Source organism: Arvicola amphibius, chromosome 2 (assembly GCF_903992535.2).
Source record: "Arvicola amphibius chromosome 2, mArvAmp1.2, whole genome shotgun sequence".
NCBI classification, from domain to species: domain Eukaryota; kingdom Metazoa; phylum Chordata; class Mammalia; order Rodentia; family Cricetidae; genus Arvicola; species Arvicola amphibius.
In genome coordinates this window covers 81,556,628-81,578,666 of record NC_052048.2, presented here as the reverse complement: position 1 = coordinate 81,578,666, position 22,039 = coordinate 81,556,628, and the positions used below count along the sequence as shown (strand labels likewise).

Sequence of the window (22,039 nt, the reverse complement as noted above, 5' to 3'; positions counted from 1 at the left end):
TACTAAGAAAAAGACATTGTTTTGACTGGGAAATAACTTTAGAATGAAAGTCATCAATTCAACATTACATGTATAGTGTAAAAACTCTTGACATCTGTAGAGATGTCAGTGAGGTAGTTAACTTGTGATATTGAAGATTTGAGAAGTCTAGGTTGTATATCCAAATTCTAGAGTCTCGAGTACCACTCTGTCTACCTACTTACCTATCTATTGCATCTCTATCTCTCTTTATTTGGTGTTGGGGATCAAACTGAGGACCTTGCCCATGTTAGGCAAGTGTTCTGTCAAATTTTACACTATATATGTAACATGGCAAGCGTAGCAGAGTGGAATAAGATTAAAAGTGTTTGTTGTAGAGTAAACCTTCTTTTTGTAGTAAGTAAATCCTTTGCTGCGGCTCTGTTCTTGACAGTCAGTTGCACCCCTCTGATTTGATCACTACGATCCTGGTAACCTAGCTACTTAGAGAAATGTTTGGTACCTTTGTGTCAGTGTCGGTTTCATGCCTCAGGAGCAGATGATCAGTATCATTCAGGATGCCGAGCATTAGCAAAATTTAGGAAGGGGAAGGTAGGAAGTCGGTAAATGTGTATAGATATATCAGTGAGCGACAGGGAGTTTTCTTTTTTTCCTTTGTGGTCAGAATAATCCGAGAGCTCTTTCAGTGTGTTCTTGTATTTATAATATAGATTGTATACTTGACAACATTAATATGGCAAAAGTTCTTTTCCTTTGACAAATATTGATTACATTCCTATAAATGTTCTATTGTGTCATGTGTTTGCATACAGATAGCATGACAGAAAGCATTAGTGGGATGCATTAAAACTTTTTTCATGTGATAATATTTGTAGTTCAGAGCCATCTGAAGATGAAGAGTCCCATGACCTTCCTTCTGTGACACAAAGAAATGACATTGCAGAACTGGAAGACTTTTCAGAATTGGAAGATCTTAAAGATGCTAAGCTTCAGACACTGAAAGAACTTTTCCCACAAAGAAATGACAATGATCTCCTAAAGGTTGTACTTTAAAAAAAAAAAAATTAAAGACTTTTTAAAATTTATGTATATGCATATTTGCTTGCATGTGTGCACATGCACTGCTTGCATGCCTGGTACTGACGGAGACCAGAAGAAGGTGCCAGATCCCCTTACATTGAATCATTAACCATTGTAAGCTGTCACATGAGTGCTGGGAATTGAACCTGAGTACTCTGTAAAAGCAGATACTTACTGCTCTCAACCACCTCTCTCAACTGCTGTATATGGTGTGTGTGTCGTCTCTCTCTCTCTCTCTCTCTCTCTCTCTCTCTCTCTCTCTCTCTCTCTCTCACACACACACACACACACACACACACACACACCAGTGCATACCTGTGCAGGTCAGAGCCTAGGTTGTCTGAACCAGTTCTTCCCTTTTACCTTGGTTTATGGGGAGCCATCTTCAGTCATACAGTGTGTGTGGCAAACGCTGTGCCTGTGCCCCCTGATGTACATAGTTACTCAGGTTATATATTTATGGCAGTTATTTGCATCTGTAATAATAAAAAGAAATCTCTCCTGAGTTGGTTGCTGTAGTTATAACACACAGCCATTTATTTTGACACCTGCTGAGGCCTGCTGGGAATAGGACCTCTAAAAGCAAGTTTATCTGGAGGATAGTGCTGCAAGCCCTTTTTTTGCTGGCTATAAGTGAGGCCCTCACAACCAGAGAGAACAAAGAGCTCTTAAAAATTGAGGTGCTTATGCTGTAGATGAAACTGAATTCTACTTAGGCAAGAGTTGTGCTTTCGTGTGTAAAGCAAAAAACAACTTGACAGCTCCTGGGGATAAACCAAACAAAACCAGAATATTTTGGGGAAATGTAACTCAGGCCCATGGAAACAGTAGCAGGGTTCATGCTATATTCCTAAGTAACCTTCCTGCAAAAACTGTTGGATACAGCATCTGTGTAATGCTGTGCCCCTCATGGGTCACATGATAATGAAAAGTAAATAAGAGTGGATTGTGCTCTTTTAGTTTTATTTACTTATTTTAAAGATATCTTATGTTGGAATTTTCAGTAACAAGTGTAAGCTCTCAAAATGAAGTTTTACCATAGGGCTTAGACACTGATCACACCTGCCCCACCATAGGACACTGATGTTTCCTATGTTTGTTTATGATAGTGAGATCTTTGTGAAATAGTTCTTCAGGAGTTCATTTTTAAACGTCTGCCTTTTCTTCTTGTTAGTTGATTGAATCAACAAGCACTATGGATGGAGCCATTGCTGCTGCCTTGCTGATGTTTGGTGATGCAGGTATGCTTTCTTTTTTTTTTTGGTTTTTCGAGACAGGGTTTCTCTGCAGCTTTTTTGGAGCCTGTCCTGGAACTAGCTCTTGTAGACCAGGCTGGCCTCGAACTCACAGAGATCCGCCTGCCTCTGCCTCCCGAGTGCTGGGATTAAAGGCGTGCGCCACCACCGCCCGGCTCAGGTATGCTTTCTTTAGACTTATCATAGATACCATCTATTAATGTTTGCTTAACATTTACTACCAACTTTGTGAAGTGTCAGAAGCTTTAGTTTCAGGTAGCAGAAACCAGCTTAGAAAGGTTAGGTAAAGTAATGGATAGCATCCTGTTGTTTGGTGATTTTGCTTGGTTTCTGCAGATTAAATTCTATTGAAACTTTTGGAAGTCATATTTACTCAAATCTCCTTTCTGATTGTGTGGTGGTTTTGTTTATAGGTTTACAAACCTGAATTAATAAGAACATACTTGATGTCTTGTGGCAAATCCTAGCTAGTAATCAGCATTCTTTCATTGTGTAAATATTTTTGCTGTTTCAGACTTCTGAGAGAAAACCAAATGAATTTGAAGGAGCTTACAATAGAAATGATGTTCAGTTGTTTAGCAGTCATGAGTTTCCTTTAATTTATACATATCAAAATATATATATATATATCACCTGTAAACGTACAAAAAAGCATAAAAATAGATAAAATTTAGACTCTATTAACCACTTTTTAAAAAATGATTTTATTTTGTGTGCATTGGTGTTCAGTCTGCATGTATGTCTGTGTAAGAGTGTCAGATCCTTTGGTGCTGGAGTTACAGACAATTGTGAGCTGCCATGTGGGTGCTGGGAATTGAATCTGGGTTTTTGGAAGATCAGCCAGTGCTCCTAACCACTGAACCATCTCTCTAGCCACCTATTAACCACTTTAAAATGTTACGTTTGTGAGTGATTGTGTTTTGAGATAGGGCTTTACTTTGTAGCCTCCACGTTGGCTTTGAACTTTCAGTCTTCTGCCTCTGTTTCCAGAGTGCTAAAATTACAGATGTTTCTTCCCCACTTTACACAACACACGTTAGATAACAAAATATAAACTAATAGTTTACTTTATATATAGCATGATTTCCTTTATCACAAATAGCTACTCAATTCATCTGGGATTTCTTAATTTTAAAAAGGACTTTATGGTTCTTTATAGGATTGGTTCATTTATTTTTTTCTATTATATTTATTACTTAATATACCAATAAAATATATCCTATATAAATCTTAGGTTATTCCTCAAGGATTAATTTTAGATTATGCTGCTTAATCAAAAAGTATGCACTATTTTAAGTATGCACTTCTGTGTTACTTTTACTAAAAGTTGTACAAGTTTATGATTTTTCAACAATGCATGCCTGTTTTCCTGAATGGATTTTTCTATTAAGCTTATCTATTTATATATGTGTGTTTATGTGTGTATACACTTAAGTTTATATATAATATTTAAGTATATTTATATATAAATTTTATATAAGTATATATATAAATTGTATGTATGTATCCTTCCTATCTATCTATCTATCTATCTATCTATCTATCTATCTATTATCTATCTTTATTTTTTTTTCCGATATAGGGTTTCTCTGTGTTACAGCTCTGGCTGTTCTGGAACTCAATTAATAGACCAGGCTGGCCTTGAACTGTATCTGTTCAAGATACAGATCAAGAGATCATTGTGCTTCTGCCTCCCAAGTGCTGCAACTAACTGTAGGTGTATGCCACAATGCCTGGCTTTTTGTTTATTTGTTTGTTTGTTTTTTGAGAGAGTGTACCTCTGGCTGGCCTGGAACTCACTTTAGTAGACCAGGCTGGCCTTGAACTCACCTCTGTCTCCTGCTGGGATTAAAGGCGTGCACCACCACTGCCTGACAAATGAAAATTAAATTTTTTTTTAATCTTAAAGTACATACCAAGAAAAAAACAACCAACGTAGTTTTTCCCATCCCACAGACCTGTCATCACAGATTTAATATAGATTTTCTTTCTTTTTCTTTCTTTCTCTTTCTTTCTTTCTTTCTTTCTTTCTTTCTTTCTTTCTTTTCTTTTCTCTTCTTTCTTTCCTTTTTTGACATAGGGTTTCTCTATCCTCTCACTGGAATGACTGGAGAGGATTCTAAGTATGATATTCCCTCCCCTATAAATACTTGTATGCCTGTTTGGACAAGGGCACAGTATTATGTAGGTGCCATGTGCATAGAATTTTGAGGATATTTTTGTAACCATTTCTTAGGTGACCTGGAACAGTCCTGCCAACTCCTGGGTCTTGGACTCTTTGGCAGTGAAGAGTGTAAATAATAGTGTGGAACTCCTTTTGTCTTATGTAACATCACAATTGATGTATTAGTTTAACAGGCATTGTTGTTATCTACTAGTCAACTAATAGGTAGCACCTGCTATTTTAGGTACTAAGGATTTATAAAGAAACCAGATACCTACCCCTGCCTTGGTGAAGTTTCTAGTTACACTGAATCTTAACCAATCTGACTTTGTCCTTTTATCTTTGCCTGGTTCTTATTGTCACTTAATCATTAAGTGGCAAATTACAAATAAACAGGAAATTGAGACTTTCTTGTTCTTTAAATAACTTTTGTTTCTAAATCTTGGGCTGAACAAAGCAGTATATCAGACATTTTTTCTTTTCATAGAGTGTGCTTTGAGATGCTGTGTAGAATGACAGATTTGTGTAGGCTGAAGATAAACTTCAATATACCACCTGTCATTAAGACAACATTATTTTGGATATTTTGAGATTTCTTCTAACAAAAGGCTTTTCAAATGCCTGTGAGTAATCTTAGATAGGTATACCAATCATGACTTTTAATACTTGCGTTGGCACAAATTACAGTCTATAGATAGTATCACCCTTGGACAATAAGCAGAGGTGGTTTTTAAACTTAAAAAGTTTTAGTTATTCATACTGAGGTTTTTTTTTTTTTTTGATATGGATGTTTTGCCTTCATGTGTGTCTGCGTACCACTTGTGTACCTGGTGCCCATGGCCAGTAGAGGGTACTGGGTCCCCTGGAACTGGAACTAAAAGTGATATGAATCAGATTTGGGGTGCTGGGAGTTGAAGCAAGGTCCTCTGGAAGAGGGCATTGCGCCTAACCACTGAACGATCTATCTAGCCTCTACAACTAAGTTTAAAAGACTATACATAACCTCTACCTTTTTTTTTTTTTTTTTTAAGTTTTTAAAGATAGGGTTTCTCTAGCTTTGAAGCTTGTCCTGGAACTCCCTCTGTAAACCAGGCTGGCCTCAAACTCTGCCTTTCTCTGCTTCCTGAGTGGTGGATTAAAGTCGTGCACTCCCACCACCTGACTACATCTTTTTAATTTATGACATTTTAAAAAATAAGATTTTGTTGATGTTATCAGTGTTAACAGAGAGAAGACACCAATTTTGTCTCTTTTTAGGCAAAAATTAAGCATTTTATGTTACATAGCAGAAACTATATTGAAACTTTTTGTAGTGGCATTTAATTTGTATTTTAATAAACAAAACTTGCCTGGGGATCAGAAAAGTAAAACAGCCACACTGACCAGCCTTACAGACCAGGCAGCAATAATACACACCTTTAATCCCAGTAGCCACACTAATTTGTCATAGAAATCGGGATGTGCATGCCTTTAATCACAGTGGTGCATGCCCTTAATCCCAGCCCTAGAGAGGAATATAAAATGGGAGAGCTCACAGACACAGTCTCATTCTGAAGTTTCCTGGAGGCAGGAATACCATTTTCGGACTGAGGTTGAGGTAAGACCCAGTGGCAGGCTGCTTTGCTTTTCTGGTCTTCAGGTTGAACCTCATTATCTGTCTCTAAGTTTTTATTAATCGTGCTTCAGGTTTCTTTTTAATGAGTAAAATATTTCTATCGATACATCTACTATATGTATTTTGATGAGGTGGTTTTACTCTTTCCTTTTAAAAGTAGATGCTGAAAGTCACTTGTATGTGCGGAAGGGGTTTATTATGAAATGAAACAGAAGAGCACTTTGAGTATTGGTACTAGCATGATTGTTAGTTTATAGTAAACCAGGATTCATTTTTCTATTGGAACCATCATATTGGGAAGTTTTAAACTTGAAACTCTAAAGCTGCCATGTATAAACTCACCTTGAATGAATGTACTTAGATATAGGTTAAAAACATGGGCCTTTGTCCTGGGAGGTTCTGGGAGATGGCTCAGCGGTTAAGAGGCTGCTCTTCCAGAGGTACTGAGTTCAAGTCCCAGCAACCATATGGTGGCTCACAACCATCTGTTATGATATCTGGTGCTCTCTGGTGTAGGCAGACTTACAGGCAGAACACTGTTTACGTGAGAGAGAGATAGGGGGGTGGGAGAGATTATCCTCCCTCCAGTGCTTCCTCATTCCTTCTGATTTGTGAAATAGAAATGTAACCCTTTTGTAGATTTGCTCTGAAAGTAAATGAAAAATAGTTTATACAAGGCCTTGTGTAAAGCCTACTGTGCAGTAGGTGCTGGTATCAGTGATGCTGTTCTGATAGCTTATGCTTGATGAGTAACATTTTTCACTTCTCAGCAGTCTGTCATTTGTGAGAACCCGTAGTCTCAATATTATCTTGTTGTAGAATTGCTCGGTGATGTAATATTTTATGAATGAAGTGTAACAGTGACTTCTCTTTGAAAAGTTGAGTCTTTTACTTTTTCTTTAATTTACTCATGTAGCTGTAGAAGAATCATAGCCCCTTTGTCAAGTTAGCAATATTGATATAATTAATACTTTTGATTTAAATTGATTCTTGTTATTTTTTGTAAAAATTCTGAGTGTGTTTTTCTCTTTTAAAAGGTGGTGGACCCAGAAAAAGAAAATTATCTTCTTCTTCTGAGGCATATGAGGAGGATGAATTGAATGACGATCAGTCTCTAAAGAAGCCACGAGTGGAACGTGTAAGTGCATTTGAATTACTATATCAGAGTTAGAATATGTTGAGTGTAGGACTAGTTTGATGGCTCAGAAGTTAAGAGCACTGACTGCTTTTCCAGAGGTCTTAGATTAAATTTTTAGCATGTGGTTCACAATACTCTATAACCCCAGTCTCAAGGATCCAACGTCATCTTCTGGCCACTATAAGTACTGCAGCTGCAGGCATGTGGTGCATACATGCAGGTGGAAAACCCACCATTCACATCAAATAAATGAAATCTTTGGGCGGTGGTGGCTCATGCTTTTAATTACAGCACTTGGGAGGTAGAGGCAGATGAGTCTCTGAGTTCAAGGCCAGCCTGGTCTACAGAGCGAGTTCCAGGACAGGCTCCAAAGCTACAGAGAAACTCTGCCTTGAAAACCTAAAGAAAGAAAGAAAGAAGGAAGGAAGGAAGGAAGGAAGGAAGGAAGGAAGGAAGGAAGGAAGGAAGGAAGGAAGGAAGAAAGAATCTCAAAAGGAAGAAAAAAGACTGTGCTGAATGAAAAGACTGTGCTGAATGTGTGGATATTATACCTGAAAGTTCACCCAAGTAAATCAGTCTTCTGTTTTTGCAGCTCATAAGTGATTCTGCATGATAGTAGTTATGTTGTGCTGCTAGATGGTTCTAGTAATTAAGCCAGTGTTCTATAAACCATGTGTAAAGTTTTTTGTTTCCTTTATGTGGTCATAAACTTCCCATAAAATGCTGTAAATACTGGTTGAAGAACTGTTATGTGTTAAAGCCTGGGCCTGGACAACCCTAAGAAGCTAAACTCAGCCCTATCTTCAGTAGACCAACTGACTAAATAAAAACAGTAGAAACCTACAAACATGGCTTATAGAGCATTTGCATAATCATTAGACCCATCCAGTGGTAAACTCCTGCTATTAGTAGCCCCACTAAAGCGTGTTGCAGCTGGGTTGTAGAGTCCATACAGTGCTTGCCTACCAGCACAAAACATTTGAGTTTGATCCCCAGTACTACATAAAGCCAGGTGTAGAGATTTAGGCCTGTAATGCCAGTATTCCAAAAGTAGAGGCAGGATGACCAGAAGTTCAAGGACATCCTTAGCTACATGATTGGTTCAGTACTAGCTTGGACTGTGTAAGACTCTGTCTAAAAATAAAAGGCATTGCAAGAGAAAAAGGTGTCAATAAAGACAAGGCATAACAAATAGCGTTGAGACCATAGCTCAGTGGTAGAATGTTTGCTACTGTACCATGGCCATGAGTTTAAGCCCCAGTACCACCAAAATGTGTGGCTAGAGCACACACAGCAGCAGAAAGCAGACATTGGTTTTGTAAGTCATGAAGTATGGAGCCACTCTATAGTTTTTTTTTAAAAAAATACACTATATAGAAAGTGTCTCTAATCCCAGTACTTGGGAGGCTAAGACAGGTTTCAGTTAAAACCTCAAATTTGGAATGGCAACTGCAGTTGGACATCTGATTTCTTTATGTTGCTCTGAACAAATTCTCTGAAACCCATCCAGTTTTGCCGTGAGCCAAGGAGGTATATTACTTTGGGCTGGAATGATAATTTGTTTTCTGTAATTCCCTCAGGAAAGTGATTGTGATTACTGTTTGAGTGAGAACGGCAATTCTTGGCACTTTAATGTGGTATTTCCTACATAATCGTCCATACTTCATGATTGACAGCCTAATGTGTGCTTTCTGCCATTGGTAAGCATGTGCTCTAGCAATGGAATATATTCTGGTGCTGGAACCATAGGATTAAATCATAACTTCTAGACCCATCAGACAGATTTGGGTTCAGCTTCATATGGCTTCTGTGGACAAGTGTAACCACTGACCTCTGGAGGTACTTTTCAGCCGACATTGACTACAGCTGATAAAAGAATGGGATCCCAAAGGGATAGCAAATGATAGGCATGTCAGCCACTGAATGCTGAGTCCTTCATTTGTGATGTCGTGTGTTTCATTCCAAAAAACCATTTTCCAGAAACCTGTTTATGGAGGTGCTTTCATCGCTATTGTTTGGTCTTGGAGATGTGATCCAAAGCCTTGTACATGTTAAGCTTATATTCACCCCAGCTCCATATTTTATTGAAGAGAAATTCACAGAGCATAAAATTACCATTTTGGCATGGGCAGTTTAATACATTTAGGACAGCCCCAGTGTTGGGTATTGTGATCATGTGTATCTACTTCCTAATGTTTCATGATTCCATTATGGCAGGCTACACACAAAAGGAGGGTCTTGTTTCTTCATTTCCCCGGCCCATGGCAATCAGCAGTCTACCTTCTCCCTCTCTGGATTTGCATATTCTGGGATTTCTTTTGTAAATGTAATAATATACCCATTATATCCTCTGTGAAGGTTTATCCAAGATGTAGCACATATTTTTTGTTTGTTTATTTTTTGAAAATTACACTGTAGTTAGTCTAGGCTCACTTTGAATTCATGGTAGTCCTTGTTGCTCAGCCCTCTTAGTGCTGGAATTAAATATTCTATTTAGTGGCTCTCTCTCTCTCTCTCTCTCTCTCTCTCTCTCTCTCTCTCTCTTTCTCTCTCTCTCTCTCTCTCACACACACACCATGGTTTGTTTTTCCATTCTTTGTTGATACGCATCTGAAATATTTTTTTTTTTTTTTATTTTTTTTATATTTAAAAATTTCCATCTCCTTCCCTCCTCCTCCCCCCTCCCTCCCCTCCTTCTCCCCCTTCTCTCCCCTCCTTCTCCCCCTTCCCTCCCCTCCCCTCCACCCATACCTCCCCTCCCTCCCTCTCAAGGCCAAGGAGCCATCAGGGTTCCCCACTCTATGCTAAGACCAAGGTCCTCCCAACTCCCCCCAGGTCCAGGAAGGTGATCGACCAAGCTGAGAAGGCTCCCACAGAGCCCGTCCATGAAGAACAATCAGAGCCCAGAGCCATTGTCCTTTGCTTCTCAGTCAGCCCCCACTGTTGGCCACACTCAGAGAGACGGGTTTGGTCGCATGATCCATCAGTCCCATTCCAACTGGAGTTGGTGATCTCCCATTAGTTCTGTCCCACCGTTTCCATGAGTGAACGCACCCCTCTCGTTCCTGACTTTCTCCCTCATGTTCTCGCTCCTTCTGCTCCTCATCGGGACCTTGGGAGCTCAGTCCAGTGCTCCAATGTGGGGCTCAGTCATCTTCCCCATCTGTCGCCAGCTGGAGGTTCCCTCACGGTCCTGACTTTCTTTCTCATGTTCTCTCTCCTTCTGCTCCTCATCAGGACCTTGGGAGCTCAGTCCGGTGCTCCAAGGTGGGGCTCTGTCATTTTCTTCATCTATCGTCAGGTGGAGATTCTTCTTATTATCTTCTCAAGGATCCCAAACTTATAGGCTCGATGTCCTTTAATCATGGCTAGAAACCGAATATGAGTGAGTACATCCCATGTTCATCTTTATGGGTCTGGGTTACCTCACTCAGAATAGTGTTTTCTATTTCCATCCATTTGCCTGCAAAATTCAAGATGTCATTGTTTTTTACCGCTGAGTAGTATTCTAGCATGTATATATTCCACAGTTTCTTCATCCATTCTTCCACTGAAGGGCATCTAGGCTGTCTCCAGGATCTGGCTATTACAAATAATGCTGCTATGAACATAGATGAGCATATGCTTTTGTTGTATGATTGGGCATCTCTTGGGTAGATTCCCAATAGTGGAATTGCTGGGTCCTGGGGTAGGTTGATCCCGAATTTCCTGAGAAACCGCCACACTGCTTTCCAAAGTGGTTGCACAAGTTTGCATTCCCACCAGCAATGGATGAGTGTGCCCCTTACCCCACAACCTCTCCAGCAAAGGTTATTATTGGTGTTTTGGATTTTAGCCAATCTGACAGGTGTAAGATGATATCTCAAAGTTGTTTTGATTTGCATTTCCCTGATAGCTAGGGAGGTTGAGCATGACCTTAAGTGTCTTTTGGCCATTCGAACTTCTTCTGTTGAGAATTCTCTGTTCAGTTCAGCGCCCCATTTTTTAATTGGGTTAATTGGCATTTTACCGTCTAGTCTCTTGAGTTCCTTATATATTTTAGAGATCAGACCTTTGTCAGTTGCAGGGTTGGTGAAGATCTTTTCCCAGTCAGTAGGCTGCCTTTGTGTCTTAGTGACAATGTCCTTTGCTTTACAGAAGCTGCTCAACTTCAGGAGGTCCCATTTATTCAATGTTGCCCTTAAAGTCTGTGCAGCTGGGGTTATGCATAGGAAACGGTTCCCTGTGCCCATTTGTTGTAGAGTACTTCCCACTTTCTCCTCTATCAAGCTCAATGTGTTCAAATTAATATTGAGGTCTTTAATCCATTTGGACTTGAGTTTTGTGCATGGTGATAGATATGGATCTACTTTCATTCTTCTACAGGTTGACATCCAGTTATGCCAGCACCATTTGTTGAAGATGCCCTCTTTCTTCCATTGTGTACTTTTGGCTCCTTTATCAAAAATCAGGTGTTCATAGGTTTGTGGTTTAAGATCCGGGTCTTCTATACGATTCCATTGGTCAACTTCTCTGTTATTATGCCAATACCAAGCCGTTTTCAATACTGTAGCTTTGTAATAGAGTTTGAAGTCAGGGATGGTAATGCCTCCAGAAGTACCTTTATTGTATAAGATTTTTTTGGCTATCCTGGGTTTCTTGTTTTTCCATATAAAGTTGATTATTGTCCTCTCAATCTCTGTGAAGAATTTTAATGGGACCTTGATTGGGATTGCATTGAATCTATAGATTGCTTTTGGTAGAATTGCCATTTTTACTATGTTGATCCTCCCAATCCACGAGCAGGGGAGATCCTTCCATTTTCTGGTATCCTCTTCAATTTCTTTCTTCAAAGACTTAAAGTTCTTGTCAAATAAATCCTTCACTTCCTTGGTTAGCGATACTCCCAGATATCTTATGCTATTTGTGGCTATTGTGAAAGGTGATACTTCTCTGATTTCCCTCTCTGCTTCCTTATCCTTTGTGTATAGGAGGGCGACTGATTTTTTGGAGTTGATCTTGTATCCTGCCACGTTACTGAAGGAGTTTATCAGCTGTAGGAGTTCTTTGGTGGAGTTTTTGGGGTCGCTTATGTATACTATCATATCATCTGCAAATAATGAAAGTTTAACTTCTTCCTTTCCAAATTGAATCCCCTTGATTCCCTTATGTTGTCTTATTGCTATTGCTAGAACTTCAAGCACTATATTGAAGAGATAAGGAGAGAGTGGACAGCCTTGTCGTGTTCCTGAATTTAGTGGGATAGCCTTGAGTTTCTCTCCGTTTAATTTGATGTTAGCTGTCGGCTTGCTGTAAATAGCTTTTATTATATTTAGGAATGACCCTTGTATCCCTAATCTCTCCAAGACCTTTATCATAAAAGGGTGCTGAATTTTGTCAAATGCTTTTTCAGCATCTAATGAGATGACCATATGGTTTTTTTCCTTCAGTTTGTTTATATGATGGATTACATTAATAGATTTTCGTATGTTGAACCAGCCCTGCATCTCTGGGATGAAGCCTACTTGATCGTAATGGATAATTTTTCTAATGTGTTCTTGGATTCGGTTTGCCAGTATTTTATTGAGAATTTTTGCGTCAATGTTCATGAGTGGGATTGGCCTGTAATTCTCTTTCTTGGTTGAGTCTTTGTGTGGTTTAGGTATCAGGGTAACTGTAGCTTCATAGAAGGAATTTGGCAGTGACTCTTGTGTTTCTATATTATGAAATACCTTAAGGAGTATAGGTATTAGGTCTTCTTGGAAGTTCTGGTAGAATTCTGCATTGAAACCATCTGGTCCTGGGCTCTTTTTGGTAGGGAGGTTTCTGATAACAGTTTCTAATTCTTCGCGACTAACAGGACGATTTAGAGCATTTACCTGGTCCTGGTTTAACTTTGGTATATGGTATTTATCTAAAAAACTGTCCATTTCTTTTACATTTTCCAATTTTGTGGCATACAGGCTTTTGTAGTAAGATCTAATGATTTTCTGAATTTCCTCTGTGTCTGTGGTTATGTCCCCCTTTTCATTTCTGATCTTGTTAATTTGCGTGTTCTCCCTCTGCCGTTTGATTAGTTTGGCTAAGGGTTTGTCAATCTTGTTGATTTTCTCCAAGAACCAGCTTCTTGTTTCATTGATTCTTTGGATTGTTTTCTGTGTTTCTATTTTGTTGATTTCTGCCCTCAGTTTGATTATTTCCAGTCTTCTACTCCTCCTAGGTGAGTCTGCTTCTTTTTTTTCCAGAGCTTTCAGGTGTGCTGTTAAGTCACCAATGAGTGCTTTCTCCGTTTTCTTTAAGTGGGCACTTAGTGCTATGAACTTTCCTCTTAGCACTGCTTTCATTGTGTCCCATAGGTTTGAGTATGTTGTGTCTTTGTTTTCATTAAATTCAAGAAAGACTTTAATTTCTTTCTTTATTTCTTCCTTGACCCAGGTGTGGGTCAGTAGTTGACTGTTCAGTTTCCATGAGTTTGTGGGCCTTCTGGGGGTAGCATTGTTGTTGAATTCTAATTTTAATCCATGGTGATCCGATAAGACACAGGTGGTTACTAATATTTTTTTGTAACTGTGGAAGTTTGCTTTGTTACCAAGTATATGGTCAATTTTCGAAAAGGTTCCATGAGCCGCAGAGAAGAAGGTATATTCTTTCCTATTTGGGTGGAATGTTCTATAGATGTCTGTTAAGTCCATTTGGTTCATTACCTCCATTAAGTCTTTCAATTCTCTGTTAGGTTTCTGTCTGATTGACCTGTCCATTGGTGAGAGAGGAGTGTTGAAGTCTCCAACTATTAGTGTGTGTGGTTTGATGGCTGCCTTGAGTTCTAGAAGTGTTTCTTTTACATAAGTGGGAGCTTTTATATTAGGGGCATAGATATTCAGGATTGAGACTTCATTCTGAAGGATTTTTCCTGTTATGAGTATAAAGTGTCCCTTTCCATCTCTTCTGATTGATTTTAGTTTGAAGTCAACTTTGTTGGAAATTAGTATGGCCACACCCGCTTGTTTCTTAGGGCCATTTGCTTGATAAACCTTTTCCCAACCCTTTACTCTGAGTAGGTGCCTGTCTTTGTGGTTGAGGTGTGTTTCTTGTAAACAGCAAAATGTTGGATTCTGTTTTCGTATCCAGTCTCTTAGCCTGTGCCTTTTTATAGGTGAATTGAGTCCATTGATATTAAGTGATATTAATGACCAGTGGTTGTTAACTTCAGTCATTTTTAGTTCTAGTTGTGCTGGTGAAGGGTCGCTAGATGCTTGAGTTATTGTCGGCGTTGTTGGACTCCTTGGCTTGTGATTTTCCTTCTATTACTTTCTGCAAGGCTGGATTTGTGGCTACATATTGTTTAAATCTGTTTTTGTCCTGGAATATCTTGTTTTCTCCATCAATGGTGAATGCAAGCTTTGCTGGGTATAATAGTCTAGGCTTGCATCCATGTTCCCTAAGTGTCTGTAGCACATCTATCCAAGCTCTTCTGGCTTTCATGGTTTCCATTGAGAAATCAGGTGTGATTCTGATAGGTTTCCCTTTATATGTTACTTGACCTTTTTCCTTTGCAGCTCTTAATATCTGTTCTTTATTCTGTATGTTTTGTGTTTTGATTATTATATGGCGTGGGGATGCTTTCTTTTGATCCAGTCTATTTGGTGTTCTGTAGGCTTCTTGTACCTTCATAGGAACATCCTTCTTTAGGTTGGGGAAGTTTTCTTCTATAATTTTGTTGAATATGTTTTCTGGGCCTTTGAGTTGTAATTCTTCTCCTTCTTCTACCCCAATTATTCTTAGGTTTGGTCTTTTCATGGTGTCCCAGATTTCCTGAATGTTTTGTGTTAAGAATTTGTTAGATTTGTTTAGTTCTTTAATCTGTGAGTTTATTTCCTCTATAGTATCTTCAGAGTCCGAGATTCTTTCTTCCATCTCTTGTATTCGGTTGGAAATACTTGTCTCTGAAGTTTCTGTTCGTTTACTCAGAGTTTCCATTTCCAGTCGTCCCTCAGATTGTGTTTTCTTCAATACCTCCATTTCATTTATCAGGTCTTGTACTGTTTCCCTTACCTGTTTGATTGCTTTTTCTTGTTTTTCTTGGGTATCTTTGAGAGATTTATTTATTTCGTCTACCTTTTTGTTTGTCATCTCCATTTCTTTATGTTAGTTTTTTACCTCCTGTTTAAGGTCCTCTATTATTTTCATAAAGTACTGTTTAATGTCGGTTTCTTCTATATCTTCTGGGGTAGGGTGTTCAATTCTTGTTGTTTCGGGATGTCTGGCTTGTGGTGATGTCATGTTGCCTTTCATGTTGTTGGAGGAGCTCCTGCATTGGCGCCTGCCCATCTCTTCCCCAAAGAACGATGGATCCTCCTGCAGACTGTCAGGTCCCCTTGCAGGCCAAGCAGCTCTCAGACAAAGGCCTACCTTGCTCCGGGCAGTCAAATGAAGGAGGGGACCTCCCACCGGCCTGGGTGCACTCAATTCCAGGTCCCCAGAGCCCAAACAGGCTGAGCTGTGGGATTTTGTGGCACCAAAGACGGGAGGATGAGGCAGGGGGAGGGGGGGAGGATTCTGGGTGCAAGCTGGGAAGGGACAGGAAGAGAGAGGCAGTATCCGGGGAGAATAACCCCCCAAAGAACGATGGATCCTCCTGCAGACTGTCAGGTCCCCTTGCAGGCTAAGCAGCTCTCAGACAAAGGCCTACCTTGCTCCGGGCAGTCAAATGAAGGAGGGGACCTCCCACCGGCCTGGGTGCACTCAATTCCAGGTCCCCAGAGCCCAAACAGGCTGAGCTGTGGGATTATGTGGCCCCAAAGACGGGAGGATGAGGCAGGGGGAGGGGGGGAGGATTCTGGGTGCAAGCTGGGAAGGGACAGGAAGAGAGAGGCAGTATCCGGGGAGAATAACCCCTGCAGGAAGAGCAGGAAGTGTGCTGGTGGCAGGGGGAGTTGTGGAGAGTCGGTGGTCCCTCTCCGGGCAGCTGCCGCGGTTCGGGCACTCACTCCTCACTCACCCCAGAGAACGATGGATCCTCCTGCAGACTGTCAGGTCCCCTTGCAGGCCAAGCAGCTCTCAGACAAAGGCCTACCTTGCTCCGGGCAGTCAAATGAAGGAAGGGACCTCCCACCGGCCTGGGTGCACTCAATTCCAGGTCCCCAGAGCCCAAACAGGCTGAGCTGTGGGATTTTGTGGCCCCAAAGACGGGAGGATGAGGAAGGGGGAGGGGGGGAGGATTCTGGGTGCAAGCTGGGAAGGGACAGGGAGAGAGAGGCAGTATCCGGGGAGAATAACCCCTGCAGGAAGAGCAGGAAGTGTGCTGGTGGCAGGGGGAGTTGTGGAGAGTCGGTGGTCCCTCTCCGGGCAGCTGCCGCGGTTCGGGCACTCACTCCTCACTCACCCCAAAGAACGATGGATCCTCCTGCAGACTGTCAGGTCCCCTTGCAGGCTAAGCAGCTCTCAGACAAAGGCCTACCTTGCTCCGGGCAGTCAAATTAAGGAGGGGACCTCCCACCGGCCTGGGTGCACTCAATTCCAGGTCCCCAGAGCCCAAACAGGCTGAGCTGTGGGATTTTGTGGCCCCAAAGACGGGAGGATGAGGAAGGGGGAGGGGGGGAGGATTCTGGGTGCTAACTGGGAAGGGACCTGAAATATTTTTTTAGACAAAACTGAAATAAACGGAACTGTGGCTGCTAGAGCCTTTATTCTAGAGGTGGAGACAGAATAATCAGGAGTTCAAGGTCATCCTGGCTGTATAGCAAGTCCAAGGCTAACCTGAGCTACATAAGGCCCTTTCTCAAGAGTGGTTCAGTGCTATATAGCACATGCTGCTATGAACTTCTGTAATCTTTTAGAGAACCCAAGTTTGGTTCCCAGCAGTCATTTTGGGTGGCTCTCAACTGCCTATAATTCCAATTCCTAAGGACCTGACACCCTCTTCTGATTTCCACAAGCAATCACACACATACAGCAGACACACTGTACACAAATAAATAAAAGTAATACAATTTATTTGATTTTTGGTTTTCCAGGACAGGGTTTTTCTATGTAGCCATGGCTGTCCAGGAACTAGCTCTGTAGACTAGGCTGGTCTTGAACTCAGATCTAACTGTATCTCCCTTCCAAGTGCTGGGATTAAAGGCATGTGCCACCATGCCTGGCCTAATGCAGATTTTTTTTTAACAGATAAACCAGGATGTTCTGAGAAAATGGCTAGATTGGTACAGCACTAATGCTTTCTACAAAAGCATGAGAAACTGAATTTTGATTTCTAGCATCCACATAAACACTGTGCGGTAGTGAGCTTGCATAAACCAGTAGCAGGGATCGAAACAGGCTAATCTTTGGAGCTTGGTGTCCAGCCAGTTCACTAAGAGCATCTGTGTGAACAAAGGTATAGGGTGCCTGAGGAGAACACGGCTGTCCACCTGTGGCCTCCCTGTGCACATGACCACTGGCATCCACACACATGTACCTACATGAACACATACCCTCTGGTATGACGGAGGTTTAGGAATGTGTTGTGGGAAAACACCTGCTTATTTGCCCTGTCACTTATGTCTCACTGTAGTCTTCAGAGTGCTTGTCTTTGAGACTTCGGTGTCCTCATAAAATGCGACGTTTCAGTTCCTTAATGTCCCATCAACTTTGTTTTGTTTCTCAGATGGTATGACTATGTTCAGGGTCAGTAATGCTAAGTGAAGCTGTTAGTATGAGTTTAATTTCTGAGGATTTTGAAATATTTTCTCCAAATACTATTGTTCCTCTGCTCAAAATCCTATTCTTTTGATGCTTCAGAGTGGAGACTTGTAGTCTGTGACGCTCACTGTACTTCAGCCCACTGCATCACATTTGTTATGAAATTCTTCTTTCTATCCATATAGATAGATATGCTTATAGTTTGCTTTTTTACATTGTTGGTTACTGAACCCTGGCCTTGTGCAGCTCAGGTATGAACAGCCCCATATATAGGCTTTATGCCCCAAATAGGACTTGATTTGCACCTGTCTTTATAGAGTGTCAACTTGTCCCTCTGTGCCAGAGAGGAACAATCACAGCTAGTTATTTCTTTTTTGGCTATTAAAAGAGAACTGTAGCAGCTCATTTGCTAGATAATACAGATAAAGGCGAGTGGGGAAGACTTGATCTTGTCTGTTTTCCTCTCTCCTCCCTCCCCCCACCCCTTCACCCCTCAGGGAGAAGAATCAAATGAGTCTGCAGAAGCCAGCAGCAGCTGGGAGAAGCAGGAAAGTATTGTATTGAAATTGCAAAAGGAATTTCCAAATTTTGATAAACAGGTAAGAAGGGTAGAAGTGTTCAAAAATGTAATGTGTGCTACGTTTGTCTTACAAAGTAGCGTTTGAGTTAAACCATGTGCAAACTCTGTATTATATAAATATTTTAAATTGCTGATTAATTTCCTGTGTTTACTTATTGTGGTGTCAGCATTATAAATGAAGCCATGTAATAAATGTAGTAAAATTGTGAATCCTTAAGTGCAAAAGGCTGTCTTGTCTCTATCATGTTCGGTCTTGAACTCTTTCACGAAAGTTTTAAATTGCAGTGCTGATTTCAGTGTCTTTATGCTCTGTAAAGGTCATTCTCCTCCCTTGTTAATATGAAAATGGTTAGTGTCACAAATGTCTCGTGTCAAGCGTGTCACTGTTTTAAAGATGTCTCTGCACTATCTCATTACTGCATATTGAAGCACATACTTGGTTTAACATTTGGAAAGTGTTTACATTGTCATGTATGTGTTCCATTTTGTGCTCAGTCAATCCATCTCAACTGGTGAACTGAATGCATCGTCTTGTTAACTCTTGTTCTTTACATGTGTTGCATCTGCATGTTTTCTAGCTGAGGATATAGCATAGGTGGTAGAGTACACTTGCCATATTTACACAAAGACTAGGCTTCATTCCTAGAAACATGTTGTGTATACTGATGCATGGCTGTTATCCAAGCACTAAAGATGATGTGGGGCAGGAAAATCTGAAGTTCAAGGACATCTATGGCTGCAGAGCAAGTTGGAGGCCAGACTGGACTACATGAGACCTTTTCTTACATTAAAAAAAATGAATTACATGTTTTTCACCAGTGTGGCAGTGAATTAATTTATAATTTCAGTAGGCAGGAGGATCAGTTGTTCAAGGCCATCTCTGGCTGCATAATTTCTGTCTCAAACAACAGAAAACTCAGCAACAACAAAGGTTGAACCTTGTAGTTAATGAATGGTTAGCTGTACAATGAAATACCTGTTTTGGTTACTTTAGTAGATTTTGATTTTTAGTGTTTAAAGTACTTTAAAGAGAGCTAGAAATTAAAAAAAAAGTCACATGCCCATCCCTGTTGAAGACTGTATTTGTGAAGTTAAATTAGACAGAAAGGATTTATAAAGTAGCACTAAAACAATGACAGTACCAGGCGAGGTGGTGCATCCCTTTAGTCCTGGGACTTAGGAGGCAGAGCTGATGGATCTCCATGAGGTCAAAGACAGCCATGCTACATAGTGAGACCTTGTCATAAAAGACAGTGGTGGTGATATGAATTCTTTACTTTTTTGGTGATTGCATTTTAAAAGAGCACAAATATTTTTCCATATTGCTAATTTCACATTTTTAATGGAAAAAAATCAATAACTTCATTTCAGGAACTAAGAGAAGTGCTCAAGGAACATGAGTGGATGTACACAGAAGCCTTGGAGTCTCTCAAAGTGTTTGCAGAAGATCAAGGTAATCAGTAATGGGCATTGTGCATACCTCCCTGAGCCCTATGTCTTCTGTAGAGGAACAGAGGTGCTGACTTGCACGTGATGCTGGGAGTAATGATGTGAAACGTTCTACATAACAAATTCTTATATATTTGACCTGTTCTTCACCATAATAAAAGTCAGAACAGTACATAACTTTTACGCAATCTTTCCTGATCCTTAGGCAACCTTTAAGTTGTGTTATTTACATTTTGACATGTGTCAGGATGAATCTTGCAACTGATTTGCTTATTTATTAGCCTGTATTTTCATGAAGTTGGAAAGCACTGGCCTTAAGAACTCAAAGCTGTTATCACCCTGGAGGAGCAGATTCTCAATCCATATGGAGCTCTGAACTGCAGAAGGTGATGGAGGAGAGAGGTGCTCACACAAAGTTAGATTGTACATATTTAGTAATATTTCCACCCAAGAATCAAATAGACTCAGCATTACATAATTGTAAAGATGACTTCTAAAGTCTAGCACAGTGACTTTGATTTTCATTTTATTTAATTCATTTAATTAAGTTTTTATATGGACAAAAGCGTGAACATATAATAACACAACTCTGGAAACTCTTTGAATAAATAGAAAATAAAAATTTTAAGTAGAATATGCTCCCTTCTTATTATCTGTGGGTTCTTTTAAGGACCTGTACTGATACTAGCAATCAACTGGCACTCAGGCACTCAGTTCCCTTAGTGTGAATGGCGAGATACTTGCGTATGACCTACACATTTTTCCATATGCTTCCAATCATTTTAAGATTACTTACAGTACTGTGCAAGTTCCTTTTACCTTATGTAGGGTATAATTACGTATATTCAATGTAGGTCCAGTTCTTTTTCTAATATATTTTTATATGGCTTGTTGGATCCATAAATTTGGAACTCACAGATACAGAAGGTCAGGGCAAATTTACAGATTAATTAGTGCCTATTTTCTTATGAAAATAATGTGAGAAACTATACCTTCATTCACAGGAAGCTTAGAATTGAGTGAGATACAGAGTAGTGGCACATTGAAGTAATGTATTTAAATAATGCTTAAATGATGGTAAACTAATTAGGAGGCATAGTGACAGTGCTCTGCTGCTTCCATCAGGGTGCGACGAGGCCTGGGCTCCTGTATGCTTTGGGGGCAGTTTGGGCACATGCAGCTCTCATCTGTATCCTAGCATTGGATAGAAAGCAGATGGATGTCTAAAAGGAAGTTATCACCTACTTTTGAAATAAGTCTTTCTAGCTTATTGCTATCTTCACATTCTGTTTTATTGCTCCTAAATATATGTAAAGATTTGACAGTTGGTTGTGGTTGAATTCTTCAGTGTTCACAAGGAAAATGTAATGTTTACATACTATACTTACCTTATTTGAAGTCTTATGTTTTATATTTTTTAATTTGTATATTTCTAAGTTAGTTACGACGTTTGTATTTTTTTTTGTACACAGATACACAGTGTGCTTCACAAAGTGAGGTTACAAATGGAAAAGAAGTTGCAAAGAATCAAAATTATTCTAAAAACACAACTAAAACTAAAATGAAACAGAAAATTGCTATGAAATCACAAAATGGTTTTAACAAGAAACGTAAGAAAAATGTATTTAATCCTAAGAAAGCTGTAGAAGATACCGAGTACGATTCAGGTTCTGATGCCGGGAGTTCACTGGACGAGGACTATAGCAGTGGTGAAGAAGTGATGGAGGATGGCTATAAAGGCAAAATTCTCCACTTCCTTCAAGATGCTTCAATTGCTGAACTGACTCTAATTCCTCAGTGTTCTCAGAAAAAGGCTCAGAGAGTAATAGAACTCCGGCCCTTTAATAGTTGGGAAGCTCTGGTAAGGCGTGTGTGTGTGTGTGTGTGTGTGTGTGTGTGTGTGTGTGTGTTTGATTTACAGTACCGTTTATAGTCAGATTGTCTTCAGCCCAGGGAAGCATAGATGGGTGGCCTTATCCTGTGTAGAGTCAAACATTACTTTCATTGTAAGCCAATAGTATTTCAAATAGTGTTTGTCATATGACCTAATTTTGAATGAATTAAGGGGTGATTTTCCTGAAAAACCTAAGCTGATTGGCTGGGTGTGCTGTCACTCATC

The 22,039-nt window shown here is 40.1% G+C and overlaps 1 protein-coding gene across 2 annotated transcripts in view; it reads left to right on the top strand.

The window, feature by feature from the left end:
- Smarcad1 (SWI/SNF-related, matrix-associated actin-dependent regulator of chromatin, subfamily a, containing DEAD/H box 1) overlaps positions 1 to 22,039 on the top strand; it is a 74,168-nt gene that overhangs the window by 19,902 nt on the left and 32,227 nt on the right. For both annotated transcript variants that reach the window (XM_038318914.2, XM_038318913.2), the window contains exons 4-9: positions 855 to 1,020; positions 2,234 to 2,300; positions 7,132 to 7,232; positions 18,389 to 18,490; positions 19,843 to 19,924; positions 21,393 to 21,781. In XM_038318914.2, coding sequence (XP_038174842.1) covers positions 855 to 1,020; positions 2,234 to 2,300; positions 7,132 to 7,232; positions 18,389 to 18,490; positions 19,843 to 19,924; positions 21,393 to 21,781 — 907 coding nt within the window. The remainder of the gene's footprint in view (positions 1 to 854; positions 1,021 to 2,233; positions 2,301 to 7,131; positions 7,233 to 18,388; positions 18,491 to 19,842; positions 19,925 to 21,392; positions 21,782 to 22,039) is intronic.